The sequence below is a fragment of the Ptychodera flava genome, chromosome 20, assembly GCF_041260155.1.
Source record: "Ptychodera flava strain L36383 chromosome 20, AS_Pfla_20210202, whole genome shotgun sequence".
NCBI classification, from domain to species: domain Eukaryota; kingdom Metazoa; phylum Hemichordata; class Enteropneusta; family Ptychoderidae; genus Ptychodera; species Ptychodera flava.
Genome location: NC_091947.1, coordinates 29,847,220 through 29,872,030, shown reverse-complemented (window position 1 = coordinate 29,872,030; position 24,811 = coordinate 29,847,220). Strand labels below are relative to the sequence as shown.

The 24,811-nt window shown below is 37.3% G+C and overlaps 3 protein-coding genes across 3 annotated transcripts in view; 2 read left to right on the top strand and 1 right to left on the bottom strand.

Annotated features, from left to right (window-relative positions):
• Positions 1–4,854, top strand: part of LOC139120579 (DNA replication complex GINS protein SLD5-like) — a 65,348-nt gene extending 60,494 nt beyond the window's left edge. The window contains exon 8 of the mRNA XM_070685084.1: positions 4,697–4,854. The gene's annotated coding sequence lies outside the window, so the exon portion shown is untranslated. The remainder of the gene's footprint in view (positions 1–4,696) is intronic.
• Positions 4,855–8,544: 3,690 nt separating this feature from the next.
• LOC139120577 (protein phosphatase 1 regulatory subunit 3B-like) lies at positions 8,545–10,761 on the top strand. Its single transcript, XM_070685083.1, has one exon. It carries the CDS (start codon positions 8,816–8,818, stop codon positions 9,749–9,751), a length of 936 nt encoding a protein of 311 aa, XP_070541184.1. The 5' UTR covers positions 8,545–8,815; the 3' UTR covers positions 9,752–10,761.
• A 5,850-nt stretch (positions 10,762–16,611) lies between these two features.
• On the bottom strand, positions 16,612–24,760 carry LOC139120575 (rab9 effector protein with kelch motifs-like). The gene is made up of 7 exons (XM_070685082.1): positions 24,628–24,760; positions 23,519–23,749; positions 22,680–22,832; positions 22,218–22,376; positions 21,499–21,648; positions 20,601–20,750; positions 16,612–17,187 (listed from the first exon to the last, which is right to left on the bottom strand). The coding sequence occupies exons 2-7, from the start codon at positions 23,724–23,726 to the stop codon at positions 16,742–16,744; spliced, it is 1,266 nt and encodes a 421-aa protein (XP_070541183.1). The 5' UTR covers positions 23,727–23,749; positions 24,628–24,760; the 3' UTR covers positions 16,612–16,741.
• Positions 24,761–24,811: the final 51 nt, after the last annotated feature.

Below are 24,811 nucleotides of genomic sequence, written 5' to 3'. Positions count from 1 at the left end.
GAGATTGCTAAAGTGAAAAATTTTCACCTGTCCATTGACACCTTGGTATGAATTGGATAACTGTTTTACAGTTATGCTCAACGGAAAGTAGACGATGAGATTAAATGATACCTTACTCAATTACTAATTTACATCAGACACTTTATTTCTAAAACTACACTAGTACCTCACAATATTGCTTGCGAGCGGCAAGTTCTCAAAGACAAGAATAACAAATACCAGACCTAAATGATTCCTTAACATAACAGTTGCTTGCCTGCTTCTCTGCCGACATGAGTGCCTTATCTCTTTCCACTGGTTTATTGCCGTAATCTTATACCACGATACTAATTACACAGCGACAAAAAGACAACTGTAAGTTGGCTGAAGCATGAAGTAACGTATATGCCTCTCAAAGAGATATATAAAAGGCAAATAATGAAACATCTTCATCATTCATGAATCAAACGTTTTGTCTGAAAAGCTCTTGCAAAGATATCTTGAGACAGACAATAATTATATGGTTTCTCTGGTTTGGTGAGTAAATCTTGTAGAGGATTATACAAATCTGTAATTGACCCTCATCAATTTTGAGCCATTGAATAACAGATAGACAAAGTCTCATTTGATTGGATATAATAAACACAAAACGTTAAACATCCCAATCAAATGTACTTGGAAGAGTATGCATGAGAATAGTTGCACCACTGTTTGACTGCTAGAAGAGATACACAGAACAGTGGACACATAGACAGTATTTCACATTAATCATCAGTAGCTTAGGTAATTGTAAAGTTGGCGATATGGTACATAGCTAGAGACCCCCATGCGTGATAACATTGCCAAATTAAGTCAGTTTTATCCAAATGTTTTTGTCCACACTTATCTTCACTCTAGCACAAATTACAGAGTGGCAGTTGATTGTAACATTTTCACCACCATGGTTTGGCAAAATACCCATTGTTATCAATTGTAAGTGTGGACCTGTTTTACAAAGAATTAGGGGGGTTAGGTCGAGGCATTTTCATACAAAGAATTAGGGGTAATCTGTTTTAAGGCATTTTAGTGTCAAAGAAAATGAAAATTGGCAAAAGCAGAAGTCAAGATTTTAAAGATTGAAAAATCCAATCTACTTGACACTTACTGAGCAGTGTCTCAACAATGTCGACCGGTCTACCCCGGCGATGACGTTCATTTCAGCAAGAACTACAGTTGTCTTTTTGTCGCTGTGTAATTAGTATCGTGGTATAAGATTACGGCAATAAACCAGTGGAAAGAGATAAGGCACTCATGTCGGCAGAGAAGCAGGCAAGCGACTGTTATGTTAAGGAATCATTTAGGTCTGGTATTTGTTATTCTTGTCTTTGAGAACTTGCCGCTCCCAAGCAATATTGTGAGGTTCTAGTGTAGTTTTAGAAGTAAAGTGTCTGATGTAAATTAGTAATTGAGTAAGGTATCATTTAATCTCGTCTACTTTCCGTTCAGCATAACTGTAAAACCGATTCCTTACAACAGCTGCCCAGATTAATTTTATGGCTTGTGGGAGTTCTGGAGGGTGCGGTTTGTACATATTGTTGGCCGCCAGTACTGTGTTGATTACAGGTACCTAAGTACCTCCCTCCAACAAATTCACTCTTGTAATAGTGTGGGAAATATGAACAGTAGTGTGAAGACCAGTGATTATAAAACTAGAGAAATATACATTTGAACAAGTGGTAAGAAAGAAATACCCTTCAAGCTATGTTTACTTCACAAATAAAGTTTGCAGAAACTGGAACAATGTTGTTTACCTCATACAGTATTTGTAGACTGGTAAATTTATGATTTTTTTCAACTAGTGCAAACTTTGCAGAAACTTTAGGCTTTGTAGTCAGAGTATGAGAAATCACATTTTTTCGTCAAAATTTAGTTGTAGATGAACAGTGCAATATTGTTTGTTTGAAACTTGACTGTTGTTTTACTGAAATGGCAATTTTTAATGAAAATTGTAATATTGTCAAACCTTTCTTTAATACACCTGCTGATACCTTTACACTTTGGTTAAGATGTTTGAAGATTTGATCTCCACATGAAATTATTTGAAGATAAGTAATCTTTTGATGGGTATAATGACAGAGGAATTCACATATAAATTGCAAATGAGTTTTTGACAGATAGTCGAACTTGAACTTGCCATTATCCCTACATGTAGCCTAATGAAAAGATCGCTAAGTACATTTGTAAGAAAGTTTAAAGAAGATTTTGAATACCAAAGTCTTTTGTCTCTGCAATTACGCCTTTTAAGCTAATAATATGAAGATATACGTACTGTAGGCCATGAAGTTATTGATTACACATTAGTTCTGGCCATTCTTCAAGCATATTTTGTCATTGGCAACCAGTCTTCCAGTACACGTTGTACCGGTATTAGTAGCCGCTGCAAATAACCAGCAAAATCTGTCAGCTGTGAGTGCAATTAATGCTCTCTGTCCAGTTTGTTTAGTAAGCTGCTTACAGCCAATTGTCCCTTTATTATATAATGCCCATGAATTGAGGACTTTTGACTGTTCATAGACAGTAGTTCCATTCCGCTGTCTACGGTTCAATAGCGTACTTGCATACAATAGCAGTTGAAAATCACAACATTTCATATGGAATTGGTTTATCACTGGCCGAATGCTGTCTGGACAGAATGCACATATAATAGGTGACAGTATATTGATTTTAACTTAAAACATCTCACTTTTAAAAGTTGAATTTTATTTCAATATTAAGCACAATCTTAACACAAACTTTGGTGAAAAAATTTTTGGGGGCAATTGCAGGTTGCAGCTTACTGTGCAAAACGAGAATGGTAAAACTGCATGTTTTCACTATAGTTACTGAACTTGGAATAGTCAGAATAGTGAGAGGAGTTTAATGCGTGTATGTGGTCCATGTATGCGGTGCATGCATGGATGTACAAAAATCTATTTTTGTACATGTACATCCATGGTGCTTGTTACATCATGGAGGTAAAAGCAAGACATGTACAATTAGATCCAGCAAAGGATTTACCCAGACTGGCAGTTGCAAATGTTTGATTATGCACATGTCATTGACACAGTTGTTTGACCCTTTTACAGTGTTTCACACAGGGCAATGACACTGTCTACCATAGGACCAGTCAGCGGTGCGGCCTTTGTTCTTGATACGAGTGAGTTGCGACACTTCCAGTTACATGTAGATACAGAGGTTTACATTACGGTGTTATCTTATCTTGGAACTAGTGGTCAGATAGTGTATCAATAGTACAACCACAAGTAGCACCCCATTACCAATCATGCACAATGTCAAGTCTCCTCCTGACTGTCACAAACCATGCAGTCAGAGCGTGAAGGATAATTTGATTACAATACTGGCCCTCAAAATGTCACTGAGGTCTTACCCATTCCATTCCATTTCAACAAAGCTGTTCTGTTTCTTATGAAGTCTCATACAGGAAACAAATAGGGATTTCAGATTTTGCTAATTTCAAGGTATTGAATATGAATTTAATTTTACTTTTATAATCCTTCTACCAGTTAGAAATCATGCAAATTAAAATTATAAAATTTGCATAACATAGTGGTCCATATGTCCCCCCCCCCCCCCCCTTACAAAATAGTTAGGGTTAATGGATGTGGCATTATATTGCAGTATCAAAAACATTTTGCAGTTTGCTTTTGCAAAAACAGTAACTGATCAAAAGAAAGAGTGATCATGTCAGGTATGATGAACACCAGCCATGGTGGTGACATCATGAAGTTCACAAAGAAATTGGAACGAATTGAGTGGTTATTGAGAGAAACTGAATGTGTACAAATAGTTAGCTGGCTGAGAGCATACATCTGCCAGGTACCATCTATGAACAGTTACTACAATGAAGACAAAAGAAAAAGAACCAGCCATATAATATCACTTAAAATGTAAAGACTTTTCTGGAGAGTAATGGATGGAAATCTTTCCAAATGGACTGGCAACATTAGTAGTTTTTGGTAGCACATTGTATATGATAAATTTCAAATATTATTCATGTGTAATATGATAATGATTAATTTATAATTAAGTAAAATTACACGGACTGGCAGCACTATTCAAGCCTCCCTTGTTATATTTCAGTCAAATCTGTTAATCTAAATCCGTTCTTTCTTTTTCAAAGGGAAATTATTTTACTATACATGAGTAAATAGTGTCATTTTGGACTGACCTTTGAAAACACAGAAATATCATATTGGTAAATTTTCTTCCACATACACTGTCTGTCATTTTTGATGCACATCAAATTTGACCATTGCACAACAAATTGGGTGTCTGCAAATACAAGAACTTTCCTTTCTGCAATCATGATTACATAGATTATACGACTGCTTTGTATTTTCCAGCTCGCAGAATGAAATGTTTTTGCATTCAGTTTGCAATATTAGTACAGTACCCATCCTTTACAATGGCTACCATAATAACCTAAGCACACTTAGTGTACATGTATTGTACTGCTGCCTTTGATCACACTGACTCAACCCAATCCTATCACAATCCACAAGCCTTTGTTCTGATCACAATGTGCATAATTTAATTTTCATGAAATAACACTATGTACAGTCAAGTATGCAATGGATGCTGGTATTGTCCAAGAAAACTGTACAAACCATCACTTTCAAAAATCTTCTCAATCAGATAATTTTTTGCAAGTGATGGGTTATTATCTTTTCTTTTCTAGGTTTGGATAAAGCAGGCTCAGCAACTAAACATGGTATAGATTACATGTGTACAGCTGAAGGAAGAGAATTACAACTTTGAAGAGATTTTTTTTCATTTAGACTGCCTTTGGTAATTTAATACAAAAATTTGACAATTATTGATCATGTAGTTTTTTTATAGCTATCAATTATAATTTCTGGATTTTTAACATTGCTGCTTATCCAGAATGTAGTGTGTAACATTGTTAATGACTTCTAATATTAATAAAACAAATTATTTAAACTTCAATTTTGTTACGAATTTCTTTCTTTCAAATCTTTGTGTCCAACGGATATTTCATACCTTGTTTCATTATGAACTGTTCAGGTCAGTATACCTTGTAAGCCTAATTATGATAAGAACATGCAATAGAGAAAACATATGATAATGTCTCCAAACTTTACCCAACACACACACCGGTAGTACACAACGATAGCTAGTCTGGGCCGTAGCCAACTCTCGACTCCTGTACATTGTGTCATTTGAGTTTTACATTGATTCTGCTTACATGTGAAACAATCATTGTCAACAAAGGAAGGTTGTTCAGTCATAAAGAAAGCAGTAAGTCCATAGGTGCTATATTGATTTCATCATTGTTTTGTTGAGCACATGACGCTTGATTTGCAGTTCAGCCAAGTATTGATAATGATAGCACAATAAATAGTAATGAACCTGACTCCACCTTGGACTTGCATAGTCTCTTCTGTCAAATGAAAATATGACTGACAAGTTTCATGCTTGCCAGTGACATCATCAGGTTTAAGCCACTATTTCATACATTACTATATTGTAAGTTTCATTGCAAGCAGTTGAGGAGAGTACAATAGCTGGTAAAACTTGATTTCAAAATTTTAAAGTGTTGATCATATCATAGAAGATCATATATGGGACTCTCATCTGTCATGGATACTGTACATAAACTCAACTCTATTTAGGTATTTCATGTATATTTCCAGAGCTAAAGCGAACCGAAGTGGACACAGTTAACAAGTTAGCTCTTTTCGGTGGATAATAAATAATGATTTAGCCATATATTTAGCTAAGAATCCAACAAGTCATATGCAGCCCAGTCATAGACACATGAAAACTATAGCTTTTCTTGGGTGGGCAATTTTTGGATGGATTGAATCAAAAAGGGAGGATGGAAACGTGGGTGTACAACATAGGGTAATGAACAGTGGAAAACAAGAACACTTGCAGGGAGGTTCTGAGCCTATCAAAACTTTCTCTTGAAGTTGCTGTCCAGTATGTAGATTTTCTGATGTCGTATTCCAAGTAATTTAAATATAGTCTTTGAAACACCTGCTTGATTTCATATCTTGAGAGTTGTGCTTATTTGATGACAGAATGTTTGTGTTGTGGCAGGGGTTAGAGTGCCCTGGAAGATTAAGGAGCTTGCAGGGACAGGGTAAAATCTCATGAATATCAGATTTTGCAGGGTTAACAGGCACTTTTGAGGAAAGTCTTGAACCTCAAACCTGCCTTCAAAAATTTAAATCCTTTCCCAATTGAAAAAATTCAAACCAATGTGAAATTAGAAATGTTTTTTTAATCAACAGATAATTACATTAAATATCCCTAGAATCATCCTGATGTTCTTTATTGTTGGTATATATTTTATTGACTTATTTACATGTTTTGAAAGAGGGAGAGAATCTATTTATAAACTGTTCGCTGACCAGACAAAAGATGAAGATATGCATTTTATTGGGTTATCCTTGTAGGCTTTGTGATCAGCTACTGAAGTGTAACAAACAGACCAATTACCAGCAAGGGACAATCTCAATTTCTGTCAAGGCTGCAGTTAAGCTAAGCTTTAATATTTTTACATTTTTTTTTAATTTCAATTGTGAAAGATTTTATGAAAAGTGACTTTTGAATACTCGTTATCATAGTAGCAGTCTAGAACCTCTCCATAGTTTCTGGGCGATAACTCAACGCCATACCAAAACTATGGACAGTCAAAACAACAATTTTGACAATTCCTCATTCTTCTAGAGAAACAATGCCGTTTCCTTTGTCAAGTCAGGCTCAGTAATCTTGTTAATTCACACCTGGATAAATTTATCCTTTGTTATTGCATGTAATGTTTCATGAAAATCTGAAAGTGTGACTTTGAATTCAAGAGTTTAATGTTCCCTGATACATAGACAGAATAAAGATCCAGTGCTACCATAGTTAATCACAGCTTTTGGAATATGGCAGTACAGATAGGTGTTCCAACCTGAAGATTTCATGTATTGGAGTATTTTATCCGATAAGCAGTGACCTTGTGTTGTAGCATCTTTCTAAAAAAGGCTTTTAATTGTCATGTAAAGAAAACAAAACATGATCAGGCTATGCAGTATTGGTCACTGCAACAGATATTCATTATTTCAACATTTTAATAAATAAAGAAATAATACTTTATTGCTTAACAGCACACTTCGGAAAGTGCAGTATAGCAAGAACAAAACTAAACATTTATGCATGCAGAAACATTGCTGTCAATGTCTTAACCTGCAGCTGCTGGGGGAAACTGTGTGTTTGTAATATAACTCATGAGAGAGTTTATCATCTGAACCGTAAAGGTAAAAAACTTATCTTGCATTTTAACTATCAAATCTTGGACAATACAACTCCATTGAAGAAAATAGAACTTTTCCATTATTACTGTATTAAATTATTATATTAATGTTCCAGGAACTTGTTGCAAAACAAAGCATTGTAACCTTTTATTTTTTTTTCAATTTCATGATATGAAAAGACCCTCATAAAACACTTCAACAACAAAAGAACTTCACAACTTAACCAAAACTTCAGGATTCAAGTTTGGTTCCCTTTAATCCTATTTACCAAGTGATTCTATCGTTCCAAAGTTCCAGTGTCAGGTAGCATCATGACTAGTATGTGCTCACTGGAAAATAAAGTTTCAAGCTTATTGGAAATATCATTATATGATAACCACCTTGAGTAAAGTGTTGAGTGGTACTTTCCTTGGATCCGGATTTTTTACACTTCATACAAACTACATTGGTTTTGGTCTTGCGCTTCAGAATTAAGGGGCTCAAAAATGTCCACTTTAAATTTGTATTCTTGTCAGTATTTATTTATTTACTTACTTATCTGTTTGTTTATTTTTAGATTTTCAAAAATATTAACGATTTCATATCTGGCCTTTAAGTTGATTGTCCCATTTTAAAAATTTCTAGCCCCTCCGAAAATATAACGTCTCGATGAGTTAAACCGGGGTTGAAAGGAATTGAGCAACGTGAAATGCAGATATTTGCTGTACAAGCTGACAATCGAACGGGGCAATATTTTAGCCGATGCGCTCTGCAGCGCTGCAGGCATGAACAGATGAACGGATCATGCAGCATATTAAACGTGGCTACATGTTCGCGTCACCCGGTATCCTCATGCGGTCTCAACCCAAATTTGGATAACCTGTTGCGAGTAAACAAAAACATGATCACGAGCTAGTAGGATGTATGGAGCTTTGCTATTGGTAAAAGGCTAGATCAGTTCCTGCTGGAGTAGAGAAACGTGTGCTAATTGGGTGAGCGACGTTGTTCACGTGAAGCGACATATTTAAAAATGTCAGGCCATTTGGGTTACTACCATAGCTATTGATGGGCAGATATTTGTAACGTTGTATTCCACCATATTTTGCCAACTTTTAAGTCAGTTTGATTGATGTATACGAAGAGATGGTGCATAAGGTGTTAAAAACTGACGAATGAAACCAAAATTGATGCTGATGTGAAAGATTACATATTGATTCAAAACCCCTATCAGATAATGCAGTAGTCTGGTTATGTTAATTATTTATTCCGTCACCCTCAGACAGACTTGTTGTTCACTCCGAACTGCCAGTGGACAGACGAACTACCTACAAAGGATCGGTACAGTTGGCCGTATCGATGATGCAACGTCAAAAACCGTGATTCCAGTCTGTTTAGAAGATCTACCGTTTGGTGATAGACACACTTGCAAAGTATACCTCTCGACGTGATGTGACGAGCGTTCTCGTACGTCAGTAGGATCTTTGGTCGACGTGTGTACGTGAGCCATCCATACACATCTGAAGTTAAAGTGCAACATCGAAACAACATCGAAAATGCCTGTCGATTGTTCGTTATTTTTGCTGAGCTCAAGTCCACCAACTCACAACTATTACCTGAAGAACCCCTACGATTTCACCGGCTTTAAATTGCGGCTCAACGATGTCGCCCAAAGGCCAGTTACGCTGCGATCCTGTTTGAATGCGGAATTCGAGAAAAGAAGTAATAATATCATGAATTCGTCCATAAGTGAATCTACGGAAGCCAGTCCCGTATCAACAACTGAAGTAAAAGCGAAGACCAAGAAGAAGGTATCGTTCGCCGACAGTAAAGGACTTTCCTTGACATCTGTTCGTATAATGCAAGAACCCAGTGATATGCCTCCAGCGCTCAATATTCAAGCTATCGGCGACCTCATAAGAGATGAAACTCCCCAACCGTCGTCGACGACCAACTACATACTTGATTTTGAGCAACCGGCATCGAACTATCTTGACTTCCGAGACAGGTTAGAAAAGAACAACGTAAGTCTAGAAAATGTGATTATGAAAGACTCGCACACCATAATGGGAACTGTGAAGGTACGTAATATTGCCTTCGAGAAATACGTGAAAGTCAGAGTTACCCATGATAGCTGGGCCAGTTACAAGGACGTGTTGGCAGTTTATTCTCCACCCAGTTATGCATTTGGTCTTATGGGCTCCGCAACTCCAGAAAAGTACGACACCTTTTCTTTCGAGTTTCAGATTCCGTTGAACTGTAATGCAAAGAAAATTGAATTCTGCGTCTGCTACGACGTCGGTGGACAAAGTTACTGGGACAATAACTGTGGGAAGAACTATAACATTGTGTCGGAGCAGTGGAAGACTGTATCTCAACAAGAACAGTTGCGGGATGACTATCGCAGTCTCCGAGCAAATTCAAATTACGAGTGGAGTGGTTTCTCATATTGGAAGACTACGGCCAACGAAAGTGATTCGCCGTACTGGTGACTTTACGCGGAAAACCTAGCTGCTTGAAAGACAAATTTGTCCGCCACCAGAGATACCAATATTTGATAGACATCGAGTGTGCTTCCTCGTTCTGTAGCGGGCGACATGTACATCAGCTGTTCGAGGCATGATCAGCTGAGTCAGCCAAGCTGGGTAGCTCTCTGCAAGCTGCAATCTAACCACAGGACATTTGCATAACAAAAGGAAACACGGGGTCAGTTCACTGATGACAAAAGCACACAGTCACATCACCACGGACTACCCACGTGTGCATATTTAAGATTTTTTCGTGAAAACATGATATGCGTCCACAATAACCTGAAATCATGATTTCTACATGGTCACAGCGAAGATGGCCGTGAAGCTGTGCAAGCGTAAGGACATAACACCGTTTTTTGTTTGTGAACATCAAAACATTACTAAATCATGTATCGTGTGAAGTGAAGGACTGTGGGTGAAATATAATCTGTAGTACATTACAGTAACTGCAGACACTGTAGAAACAAATTTACAGGATATTTTACATTTCATATTTTGGCAAAATGAGTGCATCCACATTTGTTCAAAAGGCAAGGGAGAAACCTTGGACAAAGAATGACCTAGCTTTGTTACTTCTTATTTATATGTGTAATGTATTATTATAGTAGTTGGGAGTGAAAGGTTTACAACTCCAAAGTTTATTTGTCTGTAAATACAAATGTGCCGATATCTTACAATATAATTTAGGTTTTTGGGTTTCGGCAAATTTAGTTTTGTTTTTGCCATTGTCATGAAGTATTTGAGAGCAGGTGCCACATGTACTGCTGTACATGTTTATTGTGTAATGAGGATATTTTGAATCTTGCAAACTTGGCATTCAAAACAAAAAAAATTGTAATATTGTCAGGAAAGTTCTCGCATACAAGTTTTCTTTGACAACTCTGAAGTGTAGTGTCATTCATTGTCTGGTTTTTGTGACGGACATTAAACTATATGGATTGGTTAGGAAAGTCTGGTGAATGCAACTGAAATGTAGATTGTCTTTGTATTTAATACTTGACCATGTAAGCACTGTCGTTGTGCTTGCAATTTACTGCTTGCCTTTTCAAAGTAAGTTTGGAAAAGTGACATGCACGATAAACAATCGCTGAAAGTGAGCTTTGGAAACTGACATATCTAGGCTGTGCCTCGTCTGGCTTGTAGCTGTTTTGCCAGGAGCACAATACTGCCAAAAATCGGTTCCAATGCAAACGAAAAAGTGAAAAATATAAAAAAAAACTTCTTTGCATCAAACACTTTGACTGTCCTTTAAGTGTCAAATATCACAAAGAAAGTACAACTGGAAGTGGATAGAGAGAAGATGGCCAGTAAACAACCAACTTCAATGGACATTGCTATTACAAGGACTCTGTTGAGACCAGTACTACTGTGCATCTCCACTTCCAGTAGCATTAGTGAATCAAAACTTGATAAAGGACTTGTTTCAGAGCACAGAAGTTGAAAACCTGTCGGCTGAAAACCTAAAAAATGTCCTTTGACCCGACATTTACACAATTTTTTTTATTCATTGAAAATGCTTGCATTATCATAAAACAAAACTACATATAGCAGGCATATCAAATGACAAATTTGTTTTTGTGTTCAGCATGGAAAGATCATACAAAGGAATGATTTTACTTACCCTTTGTGTATAAAGAGATCCTTTTGATTGTACACATGTATATAAACCTCATTGTAGTTTGTGTGTCAGAGATAGGGCGTTGTGATGCCTTGATGACAAAACCAAATATTTTGTAATAAAGGTAACTGCGGATTTTTCATGGTACTCAATGTGTGTGTGTGTGATTAATTTGCCTTATGTCGCAAAACTTGTATCTACTGTTCCACATACGTTTTCATTGAAATCATTTATGACAATCAATGGTACTCCTGTCTGTATCACTATAGACCCTAGAAAAAAATTCCCGTTTTCTTGGGTCTATGGTATCACTTGGCTCTAAGGAAATGAATTTATGATACCTCTATAGGCCCAAGGAAACATTTGTATTTTATGATTGGAGGAAAAGGGTCATAGAACAGGTTACATTGTCAGTAACGTTTGATAGATTCTCTAGATCAATTATTGATCCGTGTTAACCTTCATGAATCCATTAGAGCATTTTGTAGAAGGAGACTAGAGTCCTGTTGTCCGGGTACCATCCCTGAACAGCCAGTGACAAGTAAACAATGCTGACAATTTTATGTCGGGCAGTCTATTGATATATGCCAACTTTAAGCTAGGAACTGCAGAATATTTCAAAACTATCAGCTGTAACCAAGAGGTGAAAACATTCCATCAACTCAAGGAAGGGATGTTATGTATTTATCTTTGTAAAAGCAGACTGTTATCAAAGGATTAAAAATTTGCTGATGCAGCAGAATTACATTACAACGTGCAACACAAAGCCTACGTCACCTCTCTCCAGGGTCTGTACCAAAGGTTGGTTAATACTCTACTTTTGATTACTCTGCCATCTGCTGTTCACAATTTTCAAAACCACTGTTCACTGTGCTTTTTTCCCCTTTAAATGCCAGCATTTTCTCTTTTATAGCATGTTAACAAAAATGTTCCTTGAGCTCGATCACTTTTTTCATCAACACATTTGATGTGATTCTATGGCACATGATGACAAAATAATAGTTCATCAGCAAAACGCAATAACTGATGCTTATTGCTTGTGAAAGGCAATTATGAGATGGAAGGGGCTCCATTCAATTAGCAATAAAATATTAAACCAAAGGAAAATAGAAACTTGGTCACCATCCTTCCATATTAAAAGTTATCACACCAGAGTCATAATTTCACAAGATAACTAGTGGCTTGATTGTGAAATCGTGTTACTCATTAACCGGAGTGAAGAGCGGGATGAAGTCGACGTCTCCATTCTACCGAGTCAGCTGTTCGCCGGGGTGGCATTTTTTTGTTAATGGCGTGATTAATATTTCCCATGCTGTCACTAGTACAATTCCAATAAGAGCTTGGATGATTATAAGTGTGCGTGTTGGGTTTTCGTACGGATTAATGATGACGGCTGGGTGGGTGCCTGGAAATACGCGAGACTGTTGCTACGCAACATCCATGAACGCATCCCTTGAAAGAGACGTCAGGTAGGATTTGTAAAACCCGGCCGCATGCTTGCGGTGAATACATGATTGAAATATAAATATGCTTATGATGAATTCACATTACAAAAGTGAAGTCTTCTATTCGCATATGATAAGTAGCTAGGGCGAACATCAACGCGAAACCCAACGAATCACGTCACGCGATGCGCTACTACCTCCGTGCGTGGCGGGACCACTCGGAAATTGGTCAGCATAAAACGTAACCCCGTCCCCTTGAAAAAAAAGAAAATATATTTTTGTCGAAAGTGATTAACTAGGTGAAAGAAACTCGTGTTCGATATGGTTGATGTAATCGATCAGCGACATCGAAAACCGAAATTTAGTAGCCGAATTTACACGAATTACATGCAATAAATCACGGAAACCCGGTTATCGGTAGATGGTATTCAACCGCAGCATAAAAAAAACACTGAATCATGGCCTCTTGCCAACACAGCTTCATACAATCATGCCGGTTAACGCACCCTTTGTCGTAAACACCGAGCAGACAAGTAATACAAGTATTTGTGCAGTACTCCGTGCCATATATGGGCAGTATAGGATGCGAAAGTTGCCGACAAGATAAAAGTACCGAACCACGGGCGCTGGACACGTCGCTTCGCGATCGGTAATGATTCTTTTCTCTCTCTGGTTACCGATCGCGAAGCGACGTGTCTGGTGCCTGTGTACCTAACTGCCAGCGATATTGCATAATCAACACCTAAATGCAAAAAGATTGCCAGGCGATGCCGAATACCAAAATGTCGCCTAATTTATTGCATCTGTAAAATTAATAAGTGTTTGATTGTGAAAGCGGTTGGGCAGGCGAGAACATTAAGTTGTGGCCGGAATAGGCATGACCCGGAACGGCCTGTGATCAGAGTCACCACCCTGAAAATGTGGCTTTAAATTGGCCAAACTGGCTGGAGGGGTTGCCAACATTGTTGCAGCAAAGTGATGGCAACCGCCCACTCATCATGATCATCCCACATCATGGATTTCCCGTTGTCAAGCACGCGTTGCGGGTACTGACCCGGAACTGCGGGAAGTATCAAGCCCGCAGTCTGCGTCAGACTCCCTGTCACAAGCATAAGGGTGTCCTGGTTGTGAAACAGTTTTTATATATTCTTGATATGAAATTAAATAATATAACATTTTACACACCGCGCTGGTTCATCGACTGATCTGATCAAGAACAGTGCTCGCTTAATTGATAAACGTGAATGTTTACACCTGATAGGCCTATTTAGTCGGAAATTTTAAGCGCGCACCATCAAGATAAGACCATTTAGCCGAAAGCTTTCGCTTTTCTATAACTATGACTGTAAACTTAATTTGCAATAGTTTTTCTCAGAAAGACGGGAAGTCTGTTTTACATGGCTTTATAAAGCTTCTGATAACGCTTCAAATGTCCGATGTTACAATCCACATTTTCGTTCAGATAAGAGGGTGAAAGTTGTCGACATTAGAATAGGGATTCCCGTTGTTCAGTTGTTGGTCAAGGCAACATTCTTTGCCATGTTCTGTCAACTGAATATTGTTGATGATAGCAAGAGATGAATAAATTGAGACTATCTTCTAAGTGGCAGGTAGACCGACACGTGGAAAGGTCGTCCGGGGCATCTTAAATAAATTACCCGACGGACCAGCTAAAGAAGGTTGTAAATCAAACCCGGCATGCGGCAAGTGTATTATTGTTTGTTGTCTATATGCCGGTAACGGTAATGTAGTTTCGTTGTTAGGATCAGCGTCTAATAGGCTCACATTGTTTTCGCAAGTTATAATATCGCAAGGTTCATCGACGAACGCGCCCATGAACAAACTGACCTTCCGTCACAACAAAACAACACCGACAGAAAGATTTGAAAACAACAACGACAACAACAAAGTAATTGGGCGCTCCTGGCAAAATGTTCGCACGGAGATAACACCCACGCAATTGCCACAGCAACCACGCATCAAGGGTAGCCGATTGGCATGCCTGTTGCTTGTACCGATACCAGTGCCGTGTTGCAATATGTTCAAGTTCATAGTCCCGGCTCCGCTCGTAATTCCAACACACTATGACGCTCACTGTGATTCAGACTACAGGTACAAAAAGGTGGTAGGGTTGAAAACACGAGTGCGGACAGCATGGAAAAAATATCGTGACACTACGGGTAGAAAAAAAGTTAAGGCCGGAAAACAACATCCGTTGTTATATTTTTTGGAATTTCGTAGGATTCGGTGTAATACTTGAAGATTTAAAATTTCCACCAATTTTTGTTGTCCTTGTCGCAAGGAGGCGCTATTACAGATGTGGCGCTATTCGCCCTTGCTACCCAAATTCTGAACAAGTCAGCGCAAACTGAACTACATGTCCATGGTAGTCATTATATGAGTTTTCAAAAAACTGGTCCTATATCATATATAGTGATAATGATGCGAAGTTATCTGAATTAAAGTGATTTTTCCAATTAACCTTGAACTTTGAACTTTGGAACTGCTTTGTATATGAGCAAAGTAAACATGTGGCACAAGAATATTGTCAGATGACAACAGAGTTTGTTTTACACTTTCTGGGATATTTTAATCGAAAACCCATCTGCCTTTTAAAATTTTGAGTGAAGGATAAAAATAAGAAAAAAAGCTTACTTTTGCCTTACTTTTATCGAAGTATTAAATTTAATTTTTACACTGCTTTGCAATTTTGCCTTGCACACTTTACTCCCTTAGAAAGATACTACCTGGTAGTAGCATATAGATGAAGTCTAGAATTCCAGGATTCTTGTGTCAACAAGGTAAAAACTTCACCAATCCTGTATTTGTTTATTGAGGTTTTGGCTGCCTTTCATGTCGGGATGACCTTTAGTCCTTGGCGTTTAGGAATACAGGATTGTGAAGGATCGAAACTTGACTTACTATCCTCATATAACTGAAATTTCCAAGTGAACAGTTACTGACAGAAAAGAATAACTAGCACCTGTCCATAAGATTCTGCAAAGAAAAGAAGTAACTGTAAGGCAAAAAAACCCAGTGTTTCTGGTACTTGACATTCAGCAAAAGTGATGCGGTGATGTTTTTTTTTTATTTTTCTTGCTTTTTTCCTTTCTTTTTTTCTATTCCTAACAATACTGGTTTGGCACTATTGTTGCAACAGTTATTGTCTTTTATTAATACTTTCGTTTTCTTTTTAGTTTTATTTTTGGGCATGCAAACAGGGATATCAAGGATAGCTATACAGATGAGTATGTAACACCCACCCTCCTCACAACCCCCCCCCCCCCCCCCAAAAAAAAACAACAAAAAGACATGATGCTCAGGTTCTAAAATCACGTGTGCAGTGACCAGAAACGTTCCTTTTTCTTTTTTGCCTAAGCTGTAACTGATCATTTTTTCCGCTATTTTCGTTTTCACTGGTAACACAATGTCTTGTTCCACCTCAAGAGGACGTTGAGATACACAGTATTCAGCTTGTCAACTCAGCTTATATACCGGTATGTATAGACTGCATTGTTATTGTAGACAAATGACTTTTAATCTGGACAAACATACAAACAATAATGTTGCCCTTTGCACACATAGACAATCATGGGCAATAGTTGGTGCTTCAACATGCTTTGGGAAGTTGAACAAGAATTCGCAGTTGACATACAAAACAAAAATAGTGACTAAAAATCATCAAAAGTTACAGCTACTGTCCCTTTAATTACCATACCATCTATTTGAAATAATTCAAACATAATAAAATGCCCATGTTTTCACCTTCTGAACTGTTTACTGATCAAATCAGAGAAAGACATGTTTTTACCGACATTACATTTCATATATGTACATTTCCTTGAGTGTGAATATGACTGACAATACTTTGCAATGGCATTGTCTGTGTCACTGTACATAAAGAACCAATGTGTCATCAAAGATTTCTCCCTCAGTGTCCATACCACCATGTATCAGTATCAATTGATATGTCCTTTGTTCTGCATTACTTTCGGCTGACTTGGTCGCATCATTGCTACTAGCACCAGCAGCAGCAGCACCTGCCTCTGCACTGGGAGCCTCACTCCCACCCTCACTTGCACCCCCACACGCACCCTCATCCCCAGTATCGTTCTCCTCTTTCTTGCTTTCTGCACATGAATCATTTTCTACAGTTCCTCCGTCATCCCCTGTTTTTTCAGTATCTTTTATTTGATCTAAACTTTCAGAGTGTGGCGTCACTGAATCCCCAGGCTCTCGTGATGTCTTCTTCAATTCAATGACACACATGCAGTGATCTAGTCTTGACGGCGGCGGTGGGCCACTGATGTCTACTTTACTCCACTTGAAATTACCTGCATTGAGAGGAGAAAGAAACAACATAAAATATCATTTGCAGTGCTTGTGATGTATTTCATTTGAAATATACAAGGCTAGAGGTAGGAATCATTACAAAAGAACATAACAACGTCATGGTTGTGCTATCAATGAGATTGCAATTTCAACAAGATGGCCCTGACATTGTGATGTGAGGTTGAGGAAGGAGAGCAAACTATTCTTTCATTTAAAATTCAGAGAAATTGTGCTCAGATGATTGGGTATTCATCCTTAAATGAACATGCACAAGACTCAGATGCATCGTATAACATTTAGTACTGTAAGTGCGGACAATGACTAAATTGATGAACTCAATGATACAGACTACAAAATAATCCTTTTCAACGGTGTGCATCATAAACAGCATCACTCATCCAAGGCAGTTGTATCATCATTGTGAGTTGTCAACAGCTAGCTTTTGGTATGAAATGAATTACAGCTATTTTGTTGACATTGTCACTGCCATACCTTTCCCACAGGTGACTGGCACCAATTGTGTACCAGGCAACAATGGAGTGTTTATTAATTGTGTCCTAGATTTGTGTTTATGAAAACAATTTTTATTGTCAAACCCATCTAATCAGGACTATTCCTATGGTGTCTACGTGTTATGATATTATTTCTCACAGCATAACAATTTTGTTTTCATATATTTCGGCACTCCTGAACGACAGGTAACAGTTCATCAACATATTACCTTTGACCCCAAAACTAACAGAAATGTCTAAACCAAATGGCACATTAGGTCAAGCGATGGCTTACTATGTTGTCAGATGCTGAGTGGCATATTTGTGCAATATTACAGTCGTTATCGTTACATGATTACAGACTTGGCAACATGTCTGAAACATTTGCGTCAGAGATAGGCAAGTTGCTCAGGTCAACCACTCAATGCACCGTGACGTTCACAGATGTATAGCAGATTGACCTTTGTTCCACATTGAGAAAAGGTCCAAAGTGAAATGGGCAGATTTATTGGCAGGTCATTGTCCGAAATTCAGTTCACCTAAACACAGAACCATGACGTCTATTCCAAACCTTAATGACTTCCTTTGTACTTTTATACAGGTTAACCCTTGCGGACACAATTTTGTCATTATTGTGACGCATTTCAGAAATAAACAACCATAAAAAATTACAAAAGACTATGCACATAAAGATAACAATAAGTTAGGCGATATTTTCAAATAAACATTTGAATGTCGACAAGTTCTGCTTGATGCATATTAACCTCTGTGTGTAGTATCAACTGATAAGAAACAAATATTTCATAACCTATTTCATATTTCCTTCTATCATTTGTCTTTTTGAAAATCAAAATATTTTCTCAAATGTGTACATTTAAACACTCTACTGAGAAATTTTTTTCTGGTAAAAGTTTGTGAACAGCACATGAAAACCTTTTTAGGTCACTGATCAGAAAATTGCAATCTTGACATTTAAAAGTGTAGTGTTTGTCTACCTATGTTTTTACCTGTCCATACATATTTCTTAAATACAACAATTCTTTTGAAAACAGTACAAGCAGGAGATTTTTACAGAAATTGTATTCTTTTGAGCAAAGCTGGATGTAAATATTCAATCTGAACAATAAGTCTGTTGTCGATGAGCAGAAAATCTTCAGATGTCTAGGTCCTAATAAAATGTATGTAGAAATATGATACCATGGTGTGTATTGAAGGAATTTTACAAAGTTAATTTCAGCAGCATTTCGGTAGAAAGAAGCATGCTGTACATTAACCCTTTTCCTGCCAAGTCCATTTCACCACCAGGTCAAGATGGTTAAAATTAATGAAACACAACATATTCCATATGGTGTATTTTAATATAATACTGTACATTTGAAGGCTGTTGAAAACATAAATACTGTAAACTGATTTTTATGGACTAAAGATGCTATAACAGACCAAACCACGTGGGTGAAAATACGTGATGTTTTGACTCAATACCGCTTTTTACTGACTTGGCTAATGGGGAAGTGATACTGTCTGGCAGGAAAGGGTTAAATTTAACAGCAAAAGGACTTGACACATTGCTATGATACAGAAATCATTGAAAGGAAAAGTTGTGCTAAGTCATGCATGTCTTGTTTCATATGGTATATACTACATGGTCTTACATATGGTCTAACAGTAATACCAACAAATTTTATTCTAAAAATATCATTGATTTTACCACTTTCCAAACACTGACAGGTAAACTGCTGGCAGAAAGATCTAACCCTTGCAGGGTTTATTAACCTTGTAAAATATTAAAATGCAACATCACCATGACACAGCAGTTTTTAGTTTCCGCATGACGCACATTGTCATGGGACCATAGAATTTCACACGATAACACACCTCAAACCACTCAACTGAATCGTAAACACAACTGAACTTGTTTGGGAGTGTGAGTTAAGTCTAGAGCACTTTTCTGACAATCATGTTCTACATCTACAATGTTATTGGCTGAAAAACTACAAGTGAGCCATAAGTGCAGTGTGATATACATGTACATGTAAAACTGACGATTATCGTTCAAAAGTGTGTCATATAGTGGAGAAATATCATACTGATACCAGTATATGCTAAACTTGTCATATTCAGTACTACTGTAGGGAAAAAACACCCTCAGCCTCTTCTTACAAAGACCTTTTGTGACATACATTTTGTAAAGCCATGGGTTCTCTGATTTGAGACTGGGACTAAAAAATATCTGAACAACATTAGCTGTATACCAATATTTATTGAAAACCAAAATAGTCCTCTGTCAGTATATGCCATTAGAGCCCTCACTTCACGCCCTCACTATTACCCGCACTTTTATTGAAGGCCCTCACTTTGGTCCCGTGCTGGTCGATTTCCAGTACCCTTACATACCTCAGTTACGTAGTGATTATTTGTGAACCACTTTTGCGGTTTATACTTAGCCTATGAAAAATATAATACAGGACATATTTCTTCAAACAAATGAAAAGTCTTGTGCAGTGGTTCTACTGATTACAAAATTTGGAACACAACAGTTGGAAATTTGTGTTACGACTAAAATTTATTTTGGCATTTAAGTTTTCTGTATCAGTCCTGAAGACTAATTTTGAGTGATTTTGTATTATGTAATCAATATTTGTCTGAAAGTACAAGGAGGGCCTCTTAAAGTTTGAAAAACTACCGGCACTTTGGTGAAACCATAGACCCTTGAGTCTTCTTGAGGGTCTACAGTGAAACCAATGTGCAATCTGGACTGCTGTTGTTAATATATCTACTTTGAATACTGTGCATAGACCATGCATAATACAGTATTAAGATAAAATGGGCATTTGTAATGCAGCAGGAAGCTGAGGAGGAACTGAGGCGAAGCAAACGGAATTACTCATTACAGACCCATCTTAGCCAGAAATTTTTCAACTCACCTGTGTCGAGGACATACATGTCATCAAGAGCGCCCTCTCTGTTCATTCCACCAAAGATGTACAACTTCTTGTTCAATGCTACTCCTGTGTGGGCTGTTCTGTTACAGGGTACATTGCCTTTGCATTTCACCTGCCTCCATGACAATGCCACTTGAAAAGAAACAGAAAATATAATAATGTCAATAGCTTGCTAGGTAACTTACATGTAGATGTCAACTGATACTAGCAACAGAGAATGCGACATAACAAAATAGAACTTATTGACTTTTAGCTTGTAGTGTGATTAACTATCATTTTTGGCTCTATTGTCACAGGTGTCGCAGTTACAATCTTGATATATTGAAGTCTACAAAGCAAAACTTCTATGTCAAGAAAAAATGTAAGACAACTCATTGCAGTGTCAAATACTTTAAATAAATACCGTTTGACCCTACACTTTGCACTTACATCTCATTTTTTGTATTAAAGGTACATGGACACTTTTTAATCCGCAATCGACTTTTGTATTTTCTATTCAGGTTACTAGTAGTAGACTACTGGTACTACTACAAAATTATATTTGTATAATAAACTTCATATTTGTATTATATATTTATAATGTAAGCAACATACTTCAGAATAAATACCCATGTTTCAACAGCATGGGTAAACATTTCATTAAAGGAAGTCATTTACTGGTATGTATTTCCATCCTTTTCAACATTTTAATGATATTTTTGTTCATTAAAATCTGACTCTGCCACTAGGTCAGTTTTACCATGAGATGACAACGATCAGATTAAATCTCTACAATTTCACATGATGAGGAATAACAACATATTTCCTTTTTTTTATATAATCTATGATCTAAATTAAGTACAATACAATGTTTGAAGTAGCACAATGAAAATTTGCTTACCAGTGTCTAACTCATGGACGTCATCATAAAATGTTGTCCCTGCCATACCGCCATGGATGTAAATCTTGGTTCCTATGGCAACCATTACATGACCATGCCGTGGTTTGGGTGAATTTCCTTTTATGTTAGGTTGAGACCATGTCTGTGTACCTTGCATGAATGGGAAGAGTCATGGGGAGTAAATATCAAAAGCAGGATACGAAATTACAGAGCCAACTGTAGAGGGCGCTACACCCAATATTCCTCTCAATGCAGCAGACTTCAGCAAGTACTATGAGATTTTGATAACAAGTTATTGCACATAATACCTGCAATTGAACCTTGCTTCCATGCCACTTGCAGCATCATATCATATGTTGCCACACAAACTTTTTGTGGGTAAATTAAAAAAATTATTACAGTGTTACTAAATTTACAGCAGTTTTGATTCATTATTGGAAATTGAAGTTCATGCATGTATTTTCCTGGACTGTCTTCTGTGATATTGCTGTGGAAGGTGAACTTCCACATTTTCCACAATTTTTTTCAACTCATTTGTCATTCGAGGTTTGTAGACCAGACTTACATGGATACAGCTGGAGGGAAAATACCAATAAACTGAGTTACATGCTTGATAATACCTCTGATCTGTTTTATTATAAAGGTGTTGTTCTGCTACAGAAAACAAAGTGTCTTGAACCATTTATATGTGAACAGACTGAGATCATATGAACACTTACTTGCATCAAAAACATGAACTTTTCTGTCTCCAACTGGTTCAGCACCAGCCTGGCCACCACTAAAGATGTACAACTTATCTCCAATGCTGGTCATAGAATGGCAAGTCCTGACACTAGGGGGCTTCCCTGATGCACTCACAACACTCCAGGTACCTAAACCTTCAAAAAGAGAAACTTAATATCTGTATACACTGAAAATCTCACTGTGAAATATTATGTTAGAAAAAAGGTTAAATATATGTCTTTCACGAAGTTGTTTCAGCCTGCTTCAAAATTGAAACTGATGAGAGTGTAGATTACTGGGATCACACTACACAATATAATAATTCAACACTGTCCTAGGTGGTATAAATATATTTATTACACATGAAAGCCCCCTAAAGACAAGCAGATGGCAATAATAAGGAAGACTGGACCCAGTATTCTACACATGTACCAATATTTGATTATTGATAAACTTACTTGTATCAAGTACCTGCACATCGTTGACATTGACATCTTTTTCTGCTCCTCCAAACACATATAATTTCCCAGGTTGGCTCTCTGGTACATATGCACTGTGCTCATAGCGAGCTCTGAGACCATTCCACTCAGGCTCATCCCATTCATAAAATTCTGTCAGGGAATGATTATAAAAACTGTCATCATTTACAGTGGAACAATCCCATTTAAACAGATGGTACACCTGTATGTTCTGACATGTTCTCTCTTGTCAGTGCACTAATGACAATGCTAATTTAAGAAGTATCAACTCGTATCATCTGAAAGTCAAACACAATTAGATGTAAATTGGTGTTGAGTAAATGAGCGACGGATCTTTCAGTCTAGTTGTACAGAGGCTACAACCAAAACCGTTTTACTCAATAGATTTGCTATCCTTAAAGTTCTATGGTCCAATGAATAATAGAGCAACTGTGCAACAGACAATAGAGTTCAAAACTACTTGACAGTGTTGCAGAAATACAGGATCAATTCTTATCCATCTTGTTGGGGATTCCAGTACATCTACACACACGGTTTGGTCAGTATTTATGTTCACATAATAATCCTAAACTGAAGTTACCATGGCAGCAAACAAATTTCCTTACTACTGGAAAGCATTAACTGCAGAAAATTACAGCTTGCAGCTTTTAAATGTGATGTTGACATCAAAGGTTTGATAGAAATAAGCAGACTGAAAAGTTTGGAAACAGGCTACGCTTTTTACAGCATTCAAAGATAACATCTTTGATAGTAAGTGCAAGTTAAAACAAAAATATTAGAATCCACAATATAACTTCCTCAATAACATGACAGCATACCTAGATTAAGTACATGAGTTTCATTGAAAGCTCCACTTGGATTAGCACCACCAACAATTATCACTTTTCCTTGAAGATTATCTTTTCCAGGTAGAAATGTACATGTATGACCAACTCTCATTGATGGGGGCTCTCCTTTTGGTGAGAGGACATACCACATCAGAGGCGATGGTGTGTCACCCGGTTCTAGGATCGGATGCAATTCCATTGGAACAAGCTATTCTGTGGAATCTAATATCAGACGAAAATATGTTAAAAGTGGGTTTAGTATTAATGGCTGTAAATTCACCTATGCATAGAGACAATGATGCTATGTATTTCAAAGAATAAATACAATATTGCAAAGTTAACAGTATTGTAATCGATGCATCATCATCATCATTTAGTGTATTCCAAGTTTCTATAGCTGTATATACATGGTACTACAGTAGTTAACTTTACTGGCAGGTTCTCTACCACTTCCTCTGTTGTGCCAAGGGAATCCCCTACAGTTATGTAGCCATTGTAGGTACTAATGTACTCATTGCAGAAAAATGGGACTCTCTTTACACCAATCAGTAATTGTTTCCCTTCTCCCAGTTCACCTGTAAATATTGATGGAGAAAGTTTTAAGTACACACAATCATACATTCACAGATTTTTTGAGAACTAACAATTGAGTAGACATATGTGATTTAGATGTTATCAAGGCCCTTGAATAGTTTTCTTTTATTTCTTGGAACTTCTGGGAAATATGCACAATGTCCCCTAACCCCAGCACAGCAGATCAAACTGGTTTGTTTACAATATACTGTACATGTACAGCCCCATCTAGCAATGGCTAACAATCACAGAAGCAAAAATATCAAAACAATAAAAAGTATCAATCACTAGGGATCAAGATGTCAATAATTATTTTCCATGGAGTCAGCTCGGGTCGAGTCCTACCGCTACTGTTATTATTACTATTTACTGCCCGTTTATAGGAGAATACCTGGGGACTGCGCTTCTAGTCGGATCCCCATGGTGACGCGATGAAACAACATGTGCTGATAATTATTTTCCTTTTGTTTTGGCGGCTTAAACGATTCGATATATTTATTAACCTTCCTACAGCGTTCTCTACTTACCAAAGTGACTTTATACTATCCACCAACGAAGTGTTACTTTCGAATCACGCTCGCTCCGGAACGTTGAATTTTGCCCGGGACGTTTCAGCTTGCCGTGTCATGTGTCAAAGGTCAAAGTTAAGACATAAATGCATCTAAAACTATCCAATTAGTTTATACTTCTAGTTGCGAAAATATCTTTGAA

Bases quoted from the DNA above. Each gene is read 5' to 3' on its own strand.
- LOC139120577 (XM_070685083.1), top strand. From the start codon at position 8,816: ATGCCTGTCGATTGTTCGTTATTTTTGCTGAGCTCAAGTCCACCAACT.
- LOC139120575 (XM_070685082.1), bottom strand. From the start codon at position 23,726: ATGGAATTGCATCCGATCCTAGAACCGGGTGACACACCATCGCCTCTG. The intron at 22,377-22,679 runs GTAAGTTTATCA...CTCTTTTTGAAG, and splicing joins TGTGCAGGTACTTGATACAA to GTTTAGGTACCTGGAGTGTT. The intron at 17,188-20,600 runs GTGAGTTGAAAA...CTCTCAATGCAG, and splicing joins CATGTATGTCCTCGACACAG to GTAATTTCAAGTGGAGTAAA.